This window comes from Pseudophryne corroboree, chromosome 1, assembly GCF_028390025.1.
Source record: "Pseudophryne corroboree isolate aPseCor3 chromosome 1, aPseCor3.hap2, whole genome shotgun sequence".
NCBI classification, from domain to species: Eukaryota; Metazoa; Chordata; class Amphibia; order Anura; family Myobatrachidae; genus Pseudophryne; species Pseudophryne corroboree.
The window spans coordinates 190875825-190897543 of record NC_086444.1 but is presented as its reverse complement, the minus strand read 5'-3'; the positions used below and the strand labels follow the sequence as shown (position 1 = coordinate 190897543).

Genomic DNA, 21719 nt, shown 5'->3' with positions numbered 1-21719 from the left:
GTGTGCCCAGTCTCCTGCGGAGCCGTCTATTCCCATGGTCCTTACGGAACCCCAGCATCCACTTGGACGTCAGAGAAATAACAGTGAGACTCTGATTGGATGCTATGGAGAAGAGCTACCTCGAAGGTTTGATATACTGTACAATGGTTTGTGGAGCATCATGCAGTGAAAACAGTGGGGAGTGGGCTAGTGGAGAAGCTGTCCATTGAATTACATCTCCTTCTGATCTCTCTTGTAAGACGTAGTCACCCAATTTCTATTTACAGTCTCATACAGCCATGGATGTGCCGATACTATCGAGCATCCTGTTTATAACATCTTATCATGATGTGACGTGACGGCGATGTGATAATGTATTTAAAGACAACTGCTGCCCATGACTTACTGTAGCTCTAAACTTGCCCACACACATCATGGCCGCACATATCAGTCACGTGACCGGTAGCAACCTAAGCCGACACCAACGCGCGTTATGCACCACGTGAAGCCATCAGACGTCTACCTACCTTTTTCTGTTAACGCGACGGAGAAGTATCCGTAAAACGCATGCGCAGACAGCTCCAGGGTCTTTTCTTAAGATCAGGTCTGACCTTCATGTGCCTGTTCAGAATGCGTAAAAACATTAGAGCTGACTAATTGCTGCGTCTGCATTCATGCTCTTGCTTTCGGCTGCATAGTTCTAGGTTATGTCCTGTTAAGTAAAATCAACCTGATTTAAAATGCGCTGTGTGATCTCACCGAGCCTGGGTACTCAGAAGGGCGCCGCCATGTTGCTGTATGATGGGGTCCTAGCGTGACCTCCAGCACAAGAAGTGTAGTGGTGCCGGTGACAGAGCTGTGTGTACAGGGGACAGGTGTGAGCTGGGCTGCAGCACGTTACTGTACAGGTGTCAGCGCAGCCGTCTGCGTCTATATGTTCCCAGGTGCACTGACTGAGAGGTACATTGCTATGTCTATGGTCTGATACACATACCTACCTGCACTGTATACTGTATGAGTGTATACATCCCTGCACATTCACATTACTGTAATATGGTCTTTTAGTATACACACCTTCCTGCACTGTATGAGAGTATACATCCCTGCACATTACTGTCCTATGGTCTAATATACATCCCTTCCTTCACTGTATGAGAGTATACATCCCTGCACATTACTGTCATATGGTCTGATACACACATCTTCCTGCACTGTATACTGTATGAGTGTATACATCCCCTGCACATTCACATTACTGTAATATGGTCTTTTAATATACACACCTTCCTGCACTGTATGAGAGTATACATCCCTGCACATTACTGTCCTATGGTCTAATATACATCCCTTCCTGCACTGTATGAGAGTATACATCCCTGCACATTACTGTCATATGGTCTGATACACACACCTTCCTGCACTGTATACTGTATGAGTGTATACATCCCTGCACTTTCACATTACTGTAATATGGTCTTTTAGTATACACACCTTCCTGCACTGTATGAGAGTATACATCCCTGCACATTCCTAGTACTGTGGTCTGTTACACATTCTTTCCTGTATTGTATGAGAGTATACATTCATATTACTGTCCTATGGTCTGATACACACACCTTCCTGTATTGTATGAGAGTATACATCCCTGCACATTACTGTCCTATCGTCTGTTACACACACCTTCCTGCATTGTTTGAGAGTATACATCCCTGCACATTCCTAGTAATGTGGTCTGATACACACACCTTCCTGCACTGTATGAGAGTATACATCCCTGCACATTACTGTCATATGGTCTGATACACACACCTTCCTGCACTGTATGAGAGTATACATCCCTGCACATTACTGTCCTATCGTCTGTTACACACACCTTCCTGCACTGTATGAGAGTATACATCACTGCACATGACTGTCCTATCGTCTGTTACACACACCTTCCTGCATTGTATGAGAGTATACATCACTGCACATTCCTAGTAATGTGGTCTGATACACACACCTTCCTGCACTGTATGAGAGTATACATCCCTGCACATTACTGTCATATGGTCTGATACACACACCTTCCTGCACTGTATGAGAGTATACATCACTGCACATTACTGTCCTATCGTCTGTTACACACACCTTCCTGCATTGTATGAGAGTATACATCACTGCACATTCCTAGTAATGTGGTCTGATACACACACCTTCCTGCATTGTATGAGCGTATACATCACTGCACATTCCTAGTAATGTGGTCTGATACACACACCTTCCTGCACTGTATGAGAGTATACATCCCTGCACATTACTGTCATATGGTCTGATACACACACCTTCCTGCACTGTATGAGAGTATACATCACTGCACATTACTGTCCTATCGTCTGTTACACACACCTTCCTGCACTGTATGAGAGTATGCATCACTGCACATGACTGTCCTATCGTCTGTTACACACACCTTCCTGCATTGTATGAGAGTATACATCACTGCACATTCCTAGTAATGTGGTCTGATACACACACCTTCCGGCATTGTATGAGAGTATACATCCCTGCACATTACTGTCCTATGGTCTGATACACACACCTTCCTGCACTGTATGAGAGTATACATCTCTGCACATTACTGTCCTATGATCTGATACACCTTCCTGCACTGTATGAGAGTATACATCCCTGCACATTACTGTCCTATGATCTGATACACCTTCCTGCACTGTATGAGAGTATACATCCCTGCACATTACTGTCCTATGGTCTGATACACACACCTTCCTGCACTGTATGAGAGTATACATCCCTGCACATTACTGTCCTATGGTCTGATACACACACCTTCCTGCACTGTATGAGAGTATACATCCCTGCACATTACTGTCCTATGGTCTGATACACACACCTTCCTGCACTGTATGAGAGTATACATCCCTGCACATTACTGTCCTGTGGTCTGATACACACACCTTCCTGCACTGTATGAGAGTATACATCCCTGCACATTACTGTACTATGATCTGATACACCTTCCTGCACTGTATGAGAGTATACATCCCTGCACATTACTGTCCTATGGTCTGATACACACACCTTCCTGCACTGTATGAGAGTATACATCCCTGCACATTACTGTCCTGTGGTCTGATACACACACCTTCCTGCACTGTATGAGAGTATACATCCCTGCACATTACTGTCCTGTGGTCTGATACACACACCTTCCTGCACTGTATGAGAGTATACATCCCTGCACATTACTGTCCTATGGTCTGATACACACACCTTCCTGCACTGTATGAGAGTATACATCCCTGCACATTATTGTCCTATGGTCTGATACACACACCTTCCTGCACTGTATGAGAGTATACATCCCTGCACATTACTGTCCTATGGTCTGATACACACACCTTCCTGTATTGTATGAGTATACATCCCTGCACATTACTGTCCTATCGTCTGTTACACACACCTTCCTGCATTGTATGAGAGTATACATCACTGCACATTCCTAGTAATATGGTCTGATACACACACCTTCCTGCACTGTATGAGAGTATACATCCCTGCACATTACTGTCATATGGTTTGATACACACACCTTCCTGCACTGTATGAGAGTATACATCCCTGCACATTACTGTCCTATCGTCTGTTACACACACCTTCCTGCATTGTATGAGAGTATACATCACTGCACATTTCTAGTAATGTGGTCTGATACACACACCTTCCGGCATTGTATGAGAGTATACATCCCTGCACATTACTGTCCTATGGTCTGATACACACACCTTCCTGCACTGTATGAGAGTATACATCTCTGCACATTACTGTCCTATGAACTGATACACCTTCCTGCACTGTATGAGAGTATACATCCCTGCACATTACTGTACTATGATCTGATACACCTTCCTGCACTGTATGAGAGTATACATCTCTGCACATTACTGTCCTGTGGTCTGATACACACACCTTCCTGTATTGTATGAGAGTATACATCCCTGCACATTACTGTCCTATGGTCTGATACACACACACCTTCCTGCACTGTATACTGTATGAGTGTATACAACCCTGGACATTCACATTACTGTAATATGGTCTTTTAGTATACACACCTTCCTGCACTGTATGAGAGTATACATCCCTGCACATTACTGTCCTATGGTCTGATACACACACCTTCCTGCACTGTATGAGAGTATACATCCCTGCACATTACTGTCCTATGGTCTGATACACACACCTTCCTGCACTGTATGAGAGTATACATCCCTGCACATTACTGTCCTATGGTCTGATACACACACCTTCCTGCACTGTATGAGAGTATACATCCCTGCACATTACTGTCCTGTGGTCTGATACACACACCTTCCTGCACTGTATGAGAGTATACATCCCTGCACATTACTGTCCTATGGTCTGATACACAGACCTTCCTGCACTGTATGAGAGTATACATCCCTGCACATTACTGTCCTGTGGTCTGATACACACACCTTCCTGCACTGTATGAGAGTATACATCCCTGCACATTACTGTCCTATGATCTGATACACCTTCCTGCACTGTATACTGTATGAGTGTATACATCCCTGCACTTTCACATTACGATCACATGGTCTGATATACACACCTACCTGCACTGCATGAGAGTATATATCCCTGCACATTCACATTACTGTCATATGGTCTGATACACACACTATATGAGAGTATGCATCCCTGCACATTACTGACCTATGGTCTGATATATATATATACATCCCTGCACATTCACATTACTGTCATATGGTCTGATAGTATGCACATCCCTTTCTGCACTGTGTGAGAGTATGCATACCTGCACGTTCATATTACTGTCATATGGTCGGATACACATACTTTCCTGCCCTGTATGAGAGTGTACATCCATGCACATTCCTAGTACTGTGGTCTGTTACACATTCTTTCCTGTATTGTATGAGAGTATACATTCATATTACTGTCCTATAGTCTGATACACACACCTTCCTGTATTGTATGAGAGTATACATCCCTGCACATTACTGTCCTATAGTCTGATACACACACCTTCCTGCATTGTATGAGAGTATACATCCCTGCACATTACTGTCCTATGATCTGATACACCTTCCTGCACTGTATGAGAGTATACATCCCTGCACATTACTGTCCTATGATCTGATACACCTTCCTGCACTGTATGAGAGTATACATCCCTGCACATTACTGTACTATGATCTGATACACCTTCCTGCACTGTATGAGAGTATACATCCCTGCACATTACTGTCCTATGGTCTGATACACACACCTTCCTGCACTGTATGAGAGTATACATCTCTGCACATTACTGTCCTATGATCTGATACACCTTCCTGCACTGTATGAGAGTATACATCCCTGCACATTACTGTCCTGTGGTCTGATACACACACCTTCCTGCACTGTATGAGAGTATACATCCCTGCACATTACTGTCCTGTGGTCTGATACACACACCTTCCTGCACTGTATGCGAGTATACATCCCTGCACATTACTGTACTATGATCTGATACACCTTCCTGCACTGTATGAGAGTATACATCCCTGCACATTACTGTCCTATGGTCTGATACACACACCTTCCTGCACTGTATGAGAGTATACATCCCTGCACATTACTGTCCTGTGGTCTGATACACACACCTTCCTGCACTGTATGAGAGTATACATCCCTGCACATTACTGTCCTGTGGTCTGATACACACACCTTCCTGCACTGTATGAGAGTATACATCCCTGCACATTACTGTCCTATGGTCTGATACACACACACCTTCCTGCACTGTATGAGAGTATACATCCCTGCACATTACTGTCCTATGGTCTGATACACACACCTTCCTGTATTGTATGAGAGTATACATCCCTGCACATTACTGTCCTATCGTCTGTTACACACACCTTCCTGCATTGTATGAGAGTATACATCACTGCACATTCCTAGTAATGTGGTCTGATACACACACCTTCCTGCACTGTATGAGAGTATACATCCCTGCACATTACTGTCATATGGTTTGATACACACACCTTCCTGCACTGTATGAGAGTATACATCACTGCACATGACTGTCCTATCGTCTGTTACACACACCTTCCTGCACTGTATGAGAGTATACATCCCTGCACATTACTGTCATATGGTTTGATACACACACCTTCCTGCACTGTATGAGAGTATACATCCCTGCACATTACTGTCCTATCGTCTGTTACACACACCTTCCTGCATTGTATGAGAGTATACATCACTGCACATTCCTAGTAATGTGGTCTGATACACACACCTTCCTGCACTGTATGAGAGTATACATCCCTGCACATTACTGTCATATGGTCTGATACACACACCTTCCTGCACTGTATGAGAGTATACATCTCTGCACATTACTGTCCTATGATCTGATACACCTTCCTGCACTGTATGAGAGTATACATCCCTGCACATCACTGTACTATGATCTGATACACCTTCCTGCACTGTATGAGAGTATACATCCCTGCACATTACTGTCCTATGGTCTGATACACACACCTTCCTGCACTGTATGAGAGTATACATCCCTGCACATTACTGTCCTATGGTCTGATACACACACCTTCCTGCACTGTATGAGAGTATACATCCCTGCACATTACTGTCCTATGGTCTGATACACACACCTTCCTGCACTGTATGAGAGTATACATTCCTGCACATTACTGTCCTATGGTTTGATACACACACCTTCCTGCACTGTATGAGAGTATACATCCCTGCACATTACTGTCCTATGGTCTGATACACACACCTTCCTGTATTGTATGAGAGTATACATCCCTGCACATTACTGTCCTATCGTCTGTTACACACACCTTCCTGCATTGTTTGAGAGTATACATCCCTGCACATTCCTAGTAATGTGGTCTGATACACACACCTTCCTGCACTGTATGAGAGTATACATCCCTGCACATTACTGTCATATGGTTTGATACACACACCTTCCTGCACTGTATGAGAGTATACATCCCTGCACATTACTGTCATATGGTCTGATACACACACCTTCCTGCACTGTATGAGAGTATACATCTCTGCACATTACTGTCCTATGGTCTGATACACACACCTTCCTGCACTGTATGAGAGTATACATCACTGCACATTACTGTACTATGATCTGATACACCTTCCTGCACTGTATGAGAGTATACATCCCTGCACATTACTGTCCTATGGTCTGATACACACACCTTCCTGCACTGTGTGAGAGTATACATCCCTGCACATTACTGTCCTATGGTCTGATACACACATCTTCCTGCACTGTAGGAGAGTATCCATCCCTGCACATTACTGTCCTATGGTCTGATACACACACCTTCCTGCACTGTAGGAGAGTATCCATCCCTGCACATTACTGTCCTATGGTCTGATACACACACCTTCCTGCACTGTATGAGAGTATACATCACTGCACATTACTGTCCTGTGGTCTGATACACACACCTTCCTGCACTGTATGAGAGTATACATCCCTGCACATTACTGTCCTATGATCTGATACACCTTCCTGCACTGTATGAGAGTATACATCCCTGCACATTACTGTCCTATGATCTGATACACCTTCCTGCACTGTATGAGAGTATACATCCCTGCACATTACTGTCCTATGGTCTGATACACACACCTTCCTGTACTGTATGAGAGTATACATCCCTGCACATTACTGTCCTATGGTCTGATACACAGACCTTCCTGCACTGTGTGAGAGTATACATCCCTGCACATTACTGTCCTATGGTCTGATACACACATCTTCCTGCACTGTATGAGAGTATACATCCCTGCACATTACTGTCCTATGGTCTGATACACACACCTTCCTGCACTGTGTGAGAGTATACATCCCTGCACATTACTGTCCTATGGTCTGATACACACACCTTCCTGCACTGTATGAGAGTATACATCCCTGCACATTACTGTCCTATGGTCTGATACACACATCTTCCTGCACTGTATGAGAGTATACATCCCTGCACATTACTGTCCTATGGTCTGATACACAGACTTTCCTGCACTGTGTGAGAGGTACCTGCACATTCACATAGCTGCCTTGTGAACTGATACATACTTTATACATTACAACATGTGTCCCTCCTGCTGTTGTGGATCTGCACATCCCATCATACAGTACCATGCCACAGTTTTAGCTGTCCTAATGGAAAAACTGTGGCGTGGCCTGCTGGGATGTGTAGTTCCACAGCATTTGCAGGGCTGCATGTCGAATACCCCCGCCTTACTGCATTGGATTACAGTTACCTGTGCAATATGACAGCTGACTGATAATTACCCCAAAATAATTCTGCCTCTTTGTTTTGAATCTACTGTATCCTGTATCAGCATGCCTGGTGTTTGTTCTATGATAAAACATGCGCCATGTAATATACTCACCCTGTGCTCATTGTTTTTTTACTTGAACCTTAAGCTGTTTCACCTTCAGTAGCCTTCATCCGGGACTCTAGCAAGGTCTCTGTGAGCCCTCGCCTTAGTAACTTGCCACTGTATGACCACTGATATTTCATTGTTAGTTTGTTCTCATTATGGAATTTATTTTGTTACCTCTAAATTTTGAATTAGTTTTATTTACATTCACTATAACTTTTGTTTTAGTATTCATTTATGATATCCGAAGAAAAGTTCACGTTTTTAAGCGTTGTGGAGAACAAGCCTTCAGTGGAAAGATGGTATGGACATATTCATTTTAAATCATTGTACATTATTTACGGCTTATTCTTAGATATGGAGCTTGCAATCAGTGTACCTTTGGACTAACTTGAGACATAAGCAAAAGAAAAAGGGTTTTATGGTTGTCATTAAAAGGAAAGCCCTTTTCAACTCCAGTCTCCAAGTACCCTCAGCACATCATGTTTTCAGGACTTCTGTCTGTGGCAACAGGAGGATATTTACTTACCCAGAAAAATAGCTGAAATGACTTGTGCACAATTAAAGAAAAGTAATATTAATATTTTTGTTTATTCCTCTTATCTGTATGGCACAACAAAGTGTCTGCCACATGTACCAGTATTAACAGTACAATTGTGCATATCGGATACATATAGCAAATGCAGAGTAGAGGGAGTGGGGAAGTAAGGGTGGACAGTAGAGCAAATCATGGCTGGTAAAAGCAAGTAGATTGTAAACCTTTTTTAGTTTTGCATTAATGATTGTTAATAACAGCAAGACCTCTCGCCTTACTAAAATGTTTCTCCAAAATATCTTTTTATATCTGTTTTAATCTGAATACTGAAATATGTTTGCTGTTAAAAGATTCATCATGCTTGTGTTTGTTCAAAGTGCTTCAATATTAATGTTGTTCAGATAGCTTCTTTTCAGTCTTCATAGTAGCTAGTATTGATCATGCAGTGTTTTGAGGGGGTTTTTGTACAGCAGCATATTTCTATTACCTGTGTGGAAGTTTCTAATGTCTGGATCTATTGTCTGATATAGAGCAAAGTATACGCAGTCTAATCTGTTGGCAGCGGATGCATATTCTTTTGTTTACAATAGAAGCACATTTGTCACATATGATTGATGTTCCCCTTTCAACTATCATCGGAAAAATTGTAATTAATATGATTGGTTGCTATGGGTTCTAGCACATGGTCTACCTGAGACCGGTAGTAGTAGCTGTAGGAGAAATGCTTTGAAGTAGTGTAGTGGTCACTACACTACTTTTTTTATTACAAGCAATGTCATGGAAGGGTTTGGCAAAAACGCAGATCTTGTTTGTAGGTATTTTCTGGATATTCTCTTTCAGATTTGTGGCATAACTCCATAGAGGTGTAAAGAGACAGGATAGTGTTGCTAAACAAAATAGTAATCCCATATGTAACAGGAACAAAGATGCAGGGTGCACTGGGGCTTATTTCTTATAATGGGGTAATGGACCACACGCTGCAAGGTAGAGCGCTTAAGGTGTATCCACACGGTGAGATTCGGGCTGTGCCCGATTCTCACTATGCGACAGGGGCTAGGTCTGCATCGCAAGCACATAATGAGTGTGCTTGAGATACAGACTATGTGCGATTTTGGCTAAGTGTCAATTTTTAGATAGTCAAAATTGACTTTCCTGCACAGTCTATCTAATCTTGCGATGTCGACCGCGCATCGGCATCGAATCGGGATCGCAAGGTGACTTTCACCTTGCGATCTGCACTAACTTTTCTTACGATTTTGACTAGTCAAAATCGTAAGGAAAAATCTCCCCGTGTGTACTCACCATTACTCAGATTTTTACCTAATTACTGTGACTGCACTAAACCACTAGATTCTGTTGTGTGATTGGACTACAACTCATGTTTGCGGTGCACTGTGCTTTGTTCCATGTCATTTAAGTAAGGTAAGTTGTTGAATGAAATTTTGTAAAATACTTGGTAACTTGCTACTGCAAGAGAGAACAGTTTATCACACAAGTTACATTGCACTCAAGCTGTTGGTGTATTGCAGAGTTATACATTTACAATCTGCTTAGTAGGTACCGATATCCAGTATACACTATGACATACTTAGCCACCTTAATTGGTCTCGTCTTCTTTTCCTTGTGTGGTCACCTAATTATAAGTGTAAACCTTTTATTGTCATTTGTTAGTCTGTTTCAGATACATGTGATCTTTGATATAAAGAATGACCACATTATCATGGAATGCTATTCTTCTTGATTGTTTGGTCCTTGAAGACTGAAGTCTGTACAGTACACTCAGTAGGTATATTTACTGAGGTGCTGGTTTATAGAAGTGGAGATGTTGCCCTTAGCAACCAACCAATCAGATTGTACTAATCCTTTATCTAGCACCTTCTAGAAGATAGTAGCTGGAATCTGATTGATGGCCCGTGATTGGCCACCCTAGTTGCTATCATGGGCAACATCTCCACTTCTGTAAACCCGCACCTTAGTAAATATACCCCTTAGAGTAGTGCTAGTTCTACACTTAAGGTGTTTGATAGTGATTTTAAGATTAAACTATTGTGAAAATTTGAGTAACCTATTGTAGAAATGTGCAAACCATTTATTTCGTTTAGGTTTTTTTTGTTTTCAAAGTAAAATAGTACTACAGCAATCAACATAATATCCATGTGACATTAATGTGTAGAAATCCTGTCATTACACCCTGTGCCCTGGTGACCGAAACATGTTCAGTCTGTTCTGCACGTTGAAAACTGAGTGTGAATGAATGCCTACAGATGTGTTCTCATATATCTGTCGTGATTGATCTGACAAGTCCTGTGCAACTCTGTTAGCGATGGGCATTTTTATTTTTTTACCACAAATGTCTTATTCGCATCGCTATGTGAATAAGACACACAAGCCGACTCTGCTGATTAAAATATGTGGTATGCCTATATTCTGTGTGCGCCTGTGCCTGTATCTAATGCGCCATTCTGATGTGTATCCAGCCTTAATGTAACAGATTCAGTTAAATTAAAAAATATGTCTAGAAACAGATTATTAATGCGCCACATGTGATGGGAACACGTTTCAGATATGCTATGTATGTGGTAATGATAAATCGTTTTTTAAAAAACACTCCCCTATTGTATTCACGGGGCGTCAGCTTAAACCCTCAATAAAAAACAGGGGTGGTAACTTCCCTGAAATAAATAGAAATGATAAACAAAGGATGAGGGATGCGTAGCGACCACTGGTGTTAAATCAATGTAGCAGATATCAATGTGAATTGAATAAATAACAATTTATTAGTAGTTAAAACAATCTAATATCGGTAAAAACATGTGACGTAAAAAATGGGACAACAATACAAATCACAGCTGGACTAAAGTACTTAAAATATATAAAAACTACAATAGAATCAATAAAAAGGTAATTCCTTATCTGGATATGAGGTAGGTACAGGTCTTCCAACGCGTTTCGTCTCACAGTCTTCATCAAGTCTGTGTGACGAAAATATGTCTGCAGCACAGCGCTCACAAAATGGTGTACCTTTCTTTAGCTCCTGGTGAAGTTCCACAAATGCAGCTTGTACTATTAATGCAGGGTAATACCTTTTACTCATTTCAGTTGCTTCTGTACCAATGACTGAGGAGACATAATTGGGCTGTAATGTATGCAAAGTTACCTGAGGGCGTGTTGACTGAACTGCAGGCTATGCAGAGTTGGACACGAGCATAACTATCTTTTGCACCTAGTATAGCACTAGTGCAAGTGTGCACTGATGACTAGTAGAAACAGCCAAGCATGCAGATGGTGGTAGACACACCACAAGCTGTGTACAACACTGTATATGGGAGAATATACATTATTTCCTTCCGTACATGCAGTCCGGGAGCGCATACGCATAATGCCTTATTATTGTACATTACATCACCTAGGCTCACCATATTATCCCTTTAACCTGGGACACATGAATTACACAGGTTCTGTGACTGCTTAAAACCAGGTGAAATTCAGGCTTGTAGACAGGCAGCCACAGAACCTGTGTAATTCATGAGTGCCCCAGGTTAAAGGGATATAATATGGTCAGCCTACATCACCCTTGAGGGGCTGATTTAGAGTTTGGATAAAAGCAAAAAAGAGCAAATTTGCACCTTTTTGAAAACCCACTTGTGGGGTAGGTGAGGTAGATATAAAATGTGCGTAGAGATTTAAGCTGGCCACACACCATACCAACCAGCCAACTAATTACTAATTGGAATGAAAATATGTATGGGAGCAAATGACTATCAGCCGTTTGCTCCCAAACCAAAGAAAACAGGAGAATATGGTCTTTGACAGGTTGGTTAAAGCAATTTGATCCACAAGTTGTCTGACCATTTTTGTCCATTTTCCAGCATTTGGGAGCTATGGTTGAATTATCATTAGCTCTTATACATTACCATATTTTCGTTCCAACCAACTAGTTGGCTGTTTTGGAAAATTATCTTTTAGGTGTGTGGCCTGCTCTAGAGTTGGGAGCGGTTTGTCCTAGCTTAACTCTAAACTGCTATGTTTAAATAAAGCTGTTCATTTGTGGGCTGCATGCAAAAGCAGCCAGTATTTACCTTGCATGCAAAAAAAGAAACCTATTGTGTAGACACACACACACACACACACACACACACACACACACACACACACACACACACACACACACACACACACCTCCCCCCCCCCCCCTTCCTTTTTGTTCTTTCTTTGATCCCAACTCTGAATTGGCTCCTGAATGTTTTCATCTGTGTATAGACAGTGGTGTTTTCATGCTGCTTGAGAACACTACTTGAAAGAATCGCAGAGTTACTGTACGTCTGGTCATTGTAATTTCCATGGTTTTGTTATGAAATCATTTTCCCTGACCTTGTACTAACCAGACCTACGTTCATTATAGCATTCACCTTGCTGATAACATTTTTTGCCTACACCTCTCCATGACAGACATCTCAAACTTCTGTTGATATAAGTAATCATGTCCTTCATCAGTTTCATATTTGTCTTTGTACATTACTGTAACATGCACAAAACAATGTTTATTTGTTAGAAAGTACATTTCTTCCATTTACTTTATAACCGGCAAATGCTTATAACCTTGGACATGTTTGTCTTGGCCATGCATTGACTATACTGTTGTCCATTGTATGGAGCACAGTGTGATATGCAAGCTATTAACTTCGGTCAGAGTATTTTTATAGTAGTCTTTCTCTGTTTTTCAGTTTATGAGCCAGACAGACAGGGCCCTATTTCTGCATGTAAAGTTTGACACTAGTAATGTATTAGCCTACACATATTTCTAAGGGGGTGATTCAGTTGTTTTCCCACTACATGGCGCACGACGGAGCAATTACATTTTTGCTTTGTTCAGACGCTGGTGCTATGGTAAGACAAATTTTTTGCACAGACTCCTGAGGTTGCGAGAAGAAAAGTCTGTGGTTTGGGCACCCTAACCAGGACTTTAGACAGGTTTAGCTGCTATATGCGGAGAGATAATTAAAGGGCACCTTGGACAAGTAATCTCCTTCGTTAAGCACCCACTAATTGTAGGTGTAAGGCAAAAAAAAAAAAAAAATTGAATTTCCCCCGAGGGACCAATTCAGTTTATTTTTGGGCGCTTATTAACTCCGCCCACTGTTTGCACGTAATTCGCGCTCGTTTCAGCGTCCCCAATTGGCGGAAATCAAATGTTTATTTGGGTGCCGCATTTGTGCACTCAGACACACTATCCTCGTCCGGTGTGTCCTGCGCGTGATGTTTGGACGCCCATTTTGGTGTTTGAGCGTCTAGAGTGCAGAGCTGAGCGTCTGCCCTGCTGCTCCCTGTAGCTGGCTGTAGCGATATATGCACTCCCAACACTTTACACTGGCACACGTTTCACTGCATTCACTGGTATACAATCGTACATGTAATTTACTTTCTCTAACGTCCTAGTGGATGCTGGGGACTCCGTAAGGACCATGGGGAATAGCAGGCTCCGCAGGAGACTGGGCACTCTAAAGAAAGATTTAGTACTATCTGGTGTGCACTGGCTCCTCCCTCTATGCCCCTCCTCCAGACCTCAGTTAGAATCTGTGCCCGGCCGAGCTGGGTGCTCCTAGTGGGCTCTCCTGAGCTTGCTAGATTAGAAAGTATTTTGTTAGGTTTTTTGTTTTCAGAGAGCTTCTGCTGGCAACAGACTCTCTGCTACGAGGGACTGAGGGGAGAGAAGCAAACCTACTCACGGCAGCTAGGTAGCGCTTCTTAGGCTACTGGACACCATTAGCTCCAGAGGGATCGAACACAGGTACCTAACCTTGATCGTCCGTTCCCGGAGCCGCGCCGCCGTCCCCCTCGCAGAGCCAGAAGAACAGAAGCAGCAGAAGCATGAAGACATCGAAATCGGCGGCTGAAGACTCCTGTCTTCACTTAAGGTAGTGCACAGCACTGCAACTGTGCGCCATTGCTCCCACAGCACACCGCACACTCTGGTCACTGTAGGGCACATGGGGGGGGGGGGGGGGCGCCCTGGGCAGCAATAAAATACCTTTTTTGGCAAAAAGAGACATATATGCAGTCTGGGACTGTATATATGCCAGAGCCCCCGCCATTTTTTAGACATTAAAGCGGGACAGAAGCCTGCCGCTGAGGGGGCGGGGCCTTCTTCCTCAGCACACCAGCGCCATTTTCTCTTCACAGCTCCGCTGGAAGGACGCTCTCCCCTGCAGTATACAGGTGCAATAGAGGGTAAAAAAGAGAGGGGGGGGGGGCAGCACATAAATTTAGGCGCAGTATATATATTAACAGCAGCTACAGGGTAAACACGAAGTTACAGTGTAATCCCTGGGTTATATAGCGTTGGGGTGTGTGCTGGCATACTCTCTCTCTGTCTCCCCAAAAGCCTTTGTGGGGTCCTGTCCTCAGTCAGAGCATTCCCTGTGTGTGTGCTGTGTGTCGGTACGCCTGTGTCGACATGTTTGATGAGGAAGGATACGTGGAGGCAGAACAAGTGCAACTGAGTGGTGTCACCGCCGACGGTGCCGACACCTGATTGGATGGATATGTGGAAGGTGTTAAATGATAATGTAAACTCCTTGCATAACAGATTGGATAAAACTGTAACCGGGGGACAAGCAGGGTCTCAACCCGTGCCTGATCCTACAGCGCAGAGGCCGTCAGGGTCCCAAAAGCGCACACTATCCCAGATAGTTGACACAGATGTCGACACGGAATCTGACTCCAGTGTCGATGACGATGAGGCAAAGTTGCAGCCTAAAATGACTAAAGCCATACGCTACATGATTGTAGCTATGAAGGATGTATTACACATTTCTGAGGAAAATCCTGTCCCTGACAAGAGGATTTATATGTATGGGGAGAAAAAGCATGAAGTGACTTTTCCCCCTTCACATGAATTAAATGAATTATGTGAAAAAGCGTGGGATTCCCCTGACAGGAAGGTGATAGTTTCCAAGAGATTACTTATGGCGTATCCTTTTCCCGCCAACGGACAGGTTACGCTGGGAATCCTCCCATAGGGTAGACAAGGCGTTGACACGCTTGTCTAAGAAGGTGGCCCTGCCGTCTCCGGATACGGCCGCCCTAAAGGATCCTGTGGATAGAAAGCAGGAAGCTATCCTGAAGTCCGTTTATACACATTCTGGCACACTGCTGAGGCCAGCAATTGCTTCGGCCTGGATGTGTAGTGCGGTAGCTGCATGGACGGATTCTCTGTCTGAGGAGTTGGATACCCTGGACAGGGACACTGTTCTACTGACCCTGGCACATATCAAGGACGCGGTCCTATATATGCGGGATGCCCAGAGGGACATTTGCCTGCTGGGCTCTAGAGTTAACGCTATGTCCATTTCTGCCAGAAGGGTCTTATGGACTCGGCAATGGACAGGGGATACCGACTCTAAAAAAACACATGGAGGTTTTACCTTTATAAGGGTGAGGAATTGTTTGGGGACGGTCTCTCGGACCTAGTTTCCACAGCTACGGCTGGGAAGTCAAATTTCTTGCCTTATGTCCCTCCACAACCTAAGAAAGCACCGTATTATCAAATGCAGTCCTTTCGTTCTCAGAGGAGCAAGAAGGTCAGAGGTGCGTCCTTTCTTGCCAGAGGCAGGGGTAGAGGAAAAAAGCTGCACCACGCAGCTAGTTCCCAGGAACAAAAGTCTTCCCCGGCTTCCACTAAATCCACCGCATGACGCTAGGGCTCCACAGGCGGAGCCAGGAGCTGTGGGGGCGCGTCTCCGACATTTCAGCTACCAGTGGGTTCGCTCACAGGTGGATCCTTGGGCTATACAAATTGTGTCTCAGGGATACAAGCTGGAATTCGAGGTGATGCCCCCTCACCATTACCTAAAATCGGCTTTACCAGCTTCCCCCATGGAAAGGGAGATAGTGGTGGAGGCAATTCACAAACTTTTTCTCCAGAAAGTGGTGGTAGAGGTCCCCCCCCTTCAACGGGGCAGGGGCTACTATTCCACTATGTTTGTGGTACCGAAACCGGACGGTTCGGTCAGACCCATTTTAAATTTAAAATCCCTGAACTTTTATCTGAAGACATTCAAGTTCAAAATGGAATCGCTCAGAGCGGTCATTGCAAGCCTGGAGGAAGGGGATTTTATGGTGTCTCTGGACATCAAGGATGCTTACTTGCATGTCCCCATTTATCCGCCTCATCAGGAGTACCTCAGGTTTGTGGTACGGGACTGTCATTACCAATTCCAGACGTTGCCGTTTGGCCTGTCCATGGCACCGAGAGTTTTTACCAAAGTGATGGCGGAGATGATGGTGCTCCTTCGGAAGCAAGGGGTTACAATTATCCCATACTTGGACGATCTCCTCATAAAGGCGAGGTCCAGGGAGCAGTTGCTGATCAGTGTAGCACACTCTCAGGAAGTGTTGCGTCAGCACGGCTGGATTCTGAACATTCCAAAGTCGCAGCTGATTCCTGCGACGCGTCTGCCCTTCCTGGGCATGATTCTGGACACAACCAGAAGAAGGTGTTTCTCCCGGAGGAGAAGGCTCAGGAGCTCGTGACTCTGGTCAGAGACCTCCTAAAGCCAAAACAGGTGTCGGTGCATCACTGCACACGAGTCCTGGGAAAGATGGTGGCGTCTTACGAAGCCATTCCCTTCGGCAGGTTCCATGCGAGGATTTTTCAGTGGGATCTGCTGGACAAGTGGTCCGGATCGCATCTTCAGATGCATCGGATGATCACCCTGTCCCCCAGGGCCAGGGTGTCTCTTCTGTGGTGGCTACAATGTGCTCACCTCCTCGAGGGCCGCAGATTCGGCATACAGGACTGGGTCCTGGTGACCACGGATGCAAGCCTCCGAGGGTGGGGGGCAGTCACTCAAGGAAGAAACTTCCAAGGGTTGTGGTCAAGTCAGGAGACTTGTCTGCACATCAATATTCTGGAACTAAGGGCCATATAAAACGCCCTGAGTCAAGCGGAGCCTCTGCTTCGAAACCAACCGGTGCTGATTCAGTCAGACAACATCACGGCAGTGGCCCATGTAAACCGCCAGGGCGGCACAAGAAGCAGGGTGGCAATGGCAGAAGCCACCAGGATTCTTCGGTGGGCGGAGAATCACGTACTAGCACTGTCAGCAGTGTTCATTCCGGGAGTGGACAACTGGGAAGCAGACTTCCTCAGCAGGCACGACCTCCACCCGGGAGAGTGGGGACTTCATCAAGAAGTCTTCACGCAGATTGCAAATTGATGGGAACTGACACAGGTGGACATGATGGCGTCCCGTCTCAACAAAAAGCTAAAAAGATATTGCGCCAGGTCCAGGGACCCTCAGGCGATAGCTGTGGACGCACTGGTAACACCGTGGGTGTTCCAGTCGGTCTATGTGTTTCCTCCTCTTCCTCTCATACCAAAGGTGCTGAGAATTGTAAGAAAAAGAGGAGTGAGAACAATACTCATTGTTCCGGATTGGCCAAGACGGACTTGGTACCCGGAATTGCAAGAAATGCTCACAGAGGACCCATGGCCTCTGCCTCTCAGACGGGACCTGTTACAACAGGGGCCCTGCCTGTTCCAAGACTTGCTGCGTTTGACGGCATGGCGGTTGAACACCGGATCCTAGCAGAAAATGGCATTTCGGAAGCAGTTATTCCTACGCTGATAAAGGCTAGGAAGGACGTGACAGCGAAACATTATCACCGTATATGGCGAAAATATGTTGCTTGGTGTGAGGCCAGGAAGGCCCCTACAGAGGAATTCCAACTGGGTCGATTCCTGCACTTCCTACAGTCGGGTGTGACTATGGGCCTGAAATTAGGGTCCATAAAAGTCCAGATTTCGGCCCTATCCATTTTCTTTCAAAAAGAACTGGCTTCACTGCCTGAGGTTCAGACGTTTGTTAAGGGAGTGCTGCATATTCAGCCTCCTTTTGTGCCACCAGTGGCACCTTGGGATCTGAACGTGGTTTTGGCTTTCCTGAAATCCCATTGGTTTGAGCCACTTAAGACGGTGGAGCTAAAGTATCTCACGTGGAAAGTGGTCATGCTGTTGGCCCTAGCTTCAGCTAGGCGTGTGTCAGAATTGGCGGCTTTGTCATGTAAAAGCCCCTATCTGGTTTTCCATATGGACAGGGCAGAATTGCGAACTCGTCCGCAGTTTCTGCCAAAGGTGGTGTCATCTTTTCATCTGAACCAACCCATTGTGGTGCCTGCGGCTACTCGTGACTTGGAGGATTCCAAGTTGCTTGATGTAGTCAGGGCTTTGAAGATCTATGTTGCCAGGACGGCTGGAGTCAGGAAGACTGACTCGCTGTTTATCCTGTATGCATCCAACAAGCTGGGTGCTCCTGCTTCAAAGCAAACCATTGCTAGCTGGATCTGTAACACGATTCAGCAGGCTCATTCTGCGGCTGGATTGCCGCTACCAAAATCAGTAAAAGCCCATTCCACAAGGAAGGTGGGCTCTTCTTGGGCGGCTGCCCGAGGGGTCTCGGCATTACAGCTTTGCCGAGCTGCTACTTGGTCGGGTTCAAACACATTTGCAAAGTTCTACAAGTTTGATACCCTGGCTGAGGAGGACCTGGTGTTTGCCCATTCGGTGCTGCAGAGTCATCCGCACTCTCCCGCCCGTTTGGGAGCTTTGGTATAATCCCCATGGTCCTTACGGAGTCCCCAGCATCCACTAGGACGTTAGAGAAAATAAGAATTTACTTAACGGTAATTCTATTTCTCGTAGTCCGTAGTGGATGCTGGGCGCCCGTCCCTAGTGCGGACTTTCTGCAATACGTGTATATAGTTATTGCTTAATAAAGGGTTATGTTATGTTGGCATCCATTGGTTGATGCTCTATTGTTTGTTCATACTGTTAACTGGGTATGTTTATCACAAGTTATACGGTGTGATTGGTGTGGCTGGTATGAGTCTTACCCTGGATTCCAAAATCCTTTCCTTGTAATGTCAGCTCTTCCGGGAACAGTTTCCTTAACTGAGGTCTGGAGGAGGGGTATAGAGGGAGGAGCCAGTGCACACCAGATAGTACTAAATCTTTCTTTAGAGTGCCCAGTCTCCTGTGGAGCCCGCTATTCCCCATGGTCCTTACGGAGTCCCCAGCATCCACTACGGACTACGAGAAATAGAATTACCGGTAAGTAAATTCTTATTTTCTGCGGCTTCCACTGTTTGTCTCGTCCCGCCCCCCACACTCTCCCACCTGGCGTCTCCAGTTCTCATTGCGTAAAGCGGCTAAACCCAACAAAATAAATGGGCGCAACGTGAAAAGTCCCAGGGCACCCAAACGGGTCACTCGTCGCTCATTTCAGCTTGCCCCCCCCTCCCCCACCCCCCCTCCCTGGGGATAGCGTGCTGGAATTAAGTTCTCTCGCCCGTCGGCAGAAACATTTGAATAGCTGCCGGCGAGCCGCGATAAGAATTGAATATCGCCTAGTTGTTTGTTTTTGGGTGCCTAATAACCATTTGCGCCTGTTCTGGCGTCCCTGATAGGCATAATTGTAATTTTTTGGGGGGGGCGCGCTCAAACACTATCCCCGCCCAAAAGGACTACGCTGTTTGGGCGCCCATTCTGGACAGTTTGGGAGTCTAAAGTGCTAACTGTGCTTACAATGTGGCACCCACCTTCCTTCCGCTCACCTGCCTGCTCTCCCAGTCTGTCCCCTGCGATCACTGCCTTCACTGTGGCCCACCCGGGGGCTACAGTTGCTACTCCATTGCAATACACCCCCCCTCCTCCCGATGGATGCAGCCTCCAGTCTGCCCCCACCCGGTGGCAGCTGCTGCTGCTTACATTCAAACTGCGCCCACTAGACGCCCCCACACACACACCCGCACTGCTACAGCTTACACTCTTTGTTAGCGCCTGTCTATGTCAGCGTCAGTGAGCATCTGTCAATGTTTGTGCGTCGACATCAGTATCAACGTCTGTCTTTGTCAGTGTATGTCAACGTCTGTCAGGATCTGTGTGTGTTAGTGTCTGTGTGTGTGTTGGGGGGTCTAAAAATCCCGTCTAAATGGGACTGTTTAGATGCCCAAACAATTGTCACAATTCACTTGTGTTTGGAAGCCCGTGCACATTGCGCATGTAGTGCCCAAACAGAACAGGGTTAGCTGCCTAAAACTGTTTAACTCCCTGCTTTGGATGTCCAAACAAACTCCCGTTTGGACGCCCAAAGTGCCCAGTTTCCACACATTTTTTTCTCGCACCTCAGGAGTCTACAGGAAAAAAAGTCTTCTGCGGCTGCTGGGCACCTGAATGGATGAACAATTGAATTGCTGTCATCGGGCACCCTTTAGTGGTGGCCTCATGAAAAACGATTGAATCGGGCCAGTTTGTGTCTGTATCAGTGTTTGTGTGCTAACGTCTGTGTGTCTGTGGAGCCATTTCAATTGTTTTGTTTGGGCGCCGACCGGGGCTATTCTATTGTTGCGCCCATTAGTACCGGGTTTAGCAGCGCACAGCGGTTAAACATGTCTAAAGTGTAGGTTTGGCCGCCCAAACCACAGTATTTACGCACATTTCAGCTCGCACCTCAGGAGGCTGTGACCTTAAATGTGTCTACAGAGCAGCTTATGCGACTGAACAGCAACAATTGAATTGCTCAGTTTGTCAACATTTATTGGGGCCGACTCAATTGTAAATTTATTGGGGTCTATTTACTCCGCCCATTGAATGCGCGTCATTTGAACCCATTCCGGCATCCCCGATGGGCGCAATACAATTTATTTTCAGAGTGCCACGTTT

The 21719-nt window shown here is 45.1% G+C and overlaps 1 protein-coding gene across 3 annotated transcripts in view; it reads left to right on the top strand.

Annotated features, from left to right (window-relative positions):
• Window positions 1-432: 432 nt before the first annotated feature.
• TMEM161B (transmembrane protein 161B) overlaps window positions 433-21719 on the top strand; it is a 97946-nt gene continuing 76659 nt past the window's right edge. The window contains exons 1-2 of one of the 3 annotated variants that reach the window (XM_063963971.1): window positions 433-583; window positions 8692-8765. In XM_063963971.1, the coding sequence (XP_063820041.1) occupies window positions 547-583; window positions 8692-8765 (111 nt within the window). In that variant the 5' untranslated portion in view covers window positions 433-546. Of the gene's footprint in view, window positions 584-604; window positions 940-8691; window positions 8766-21719 lie in introns of those variants that run through there. The other 2 variants (XM_063963970.1, XM_063963972.1) reach the window with 2 other exon arrangements.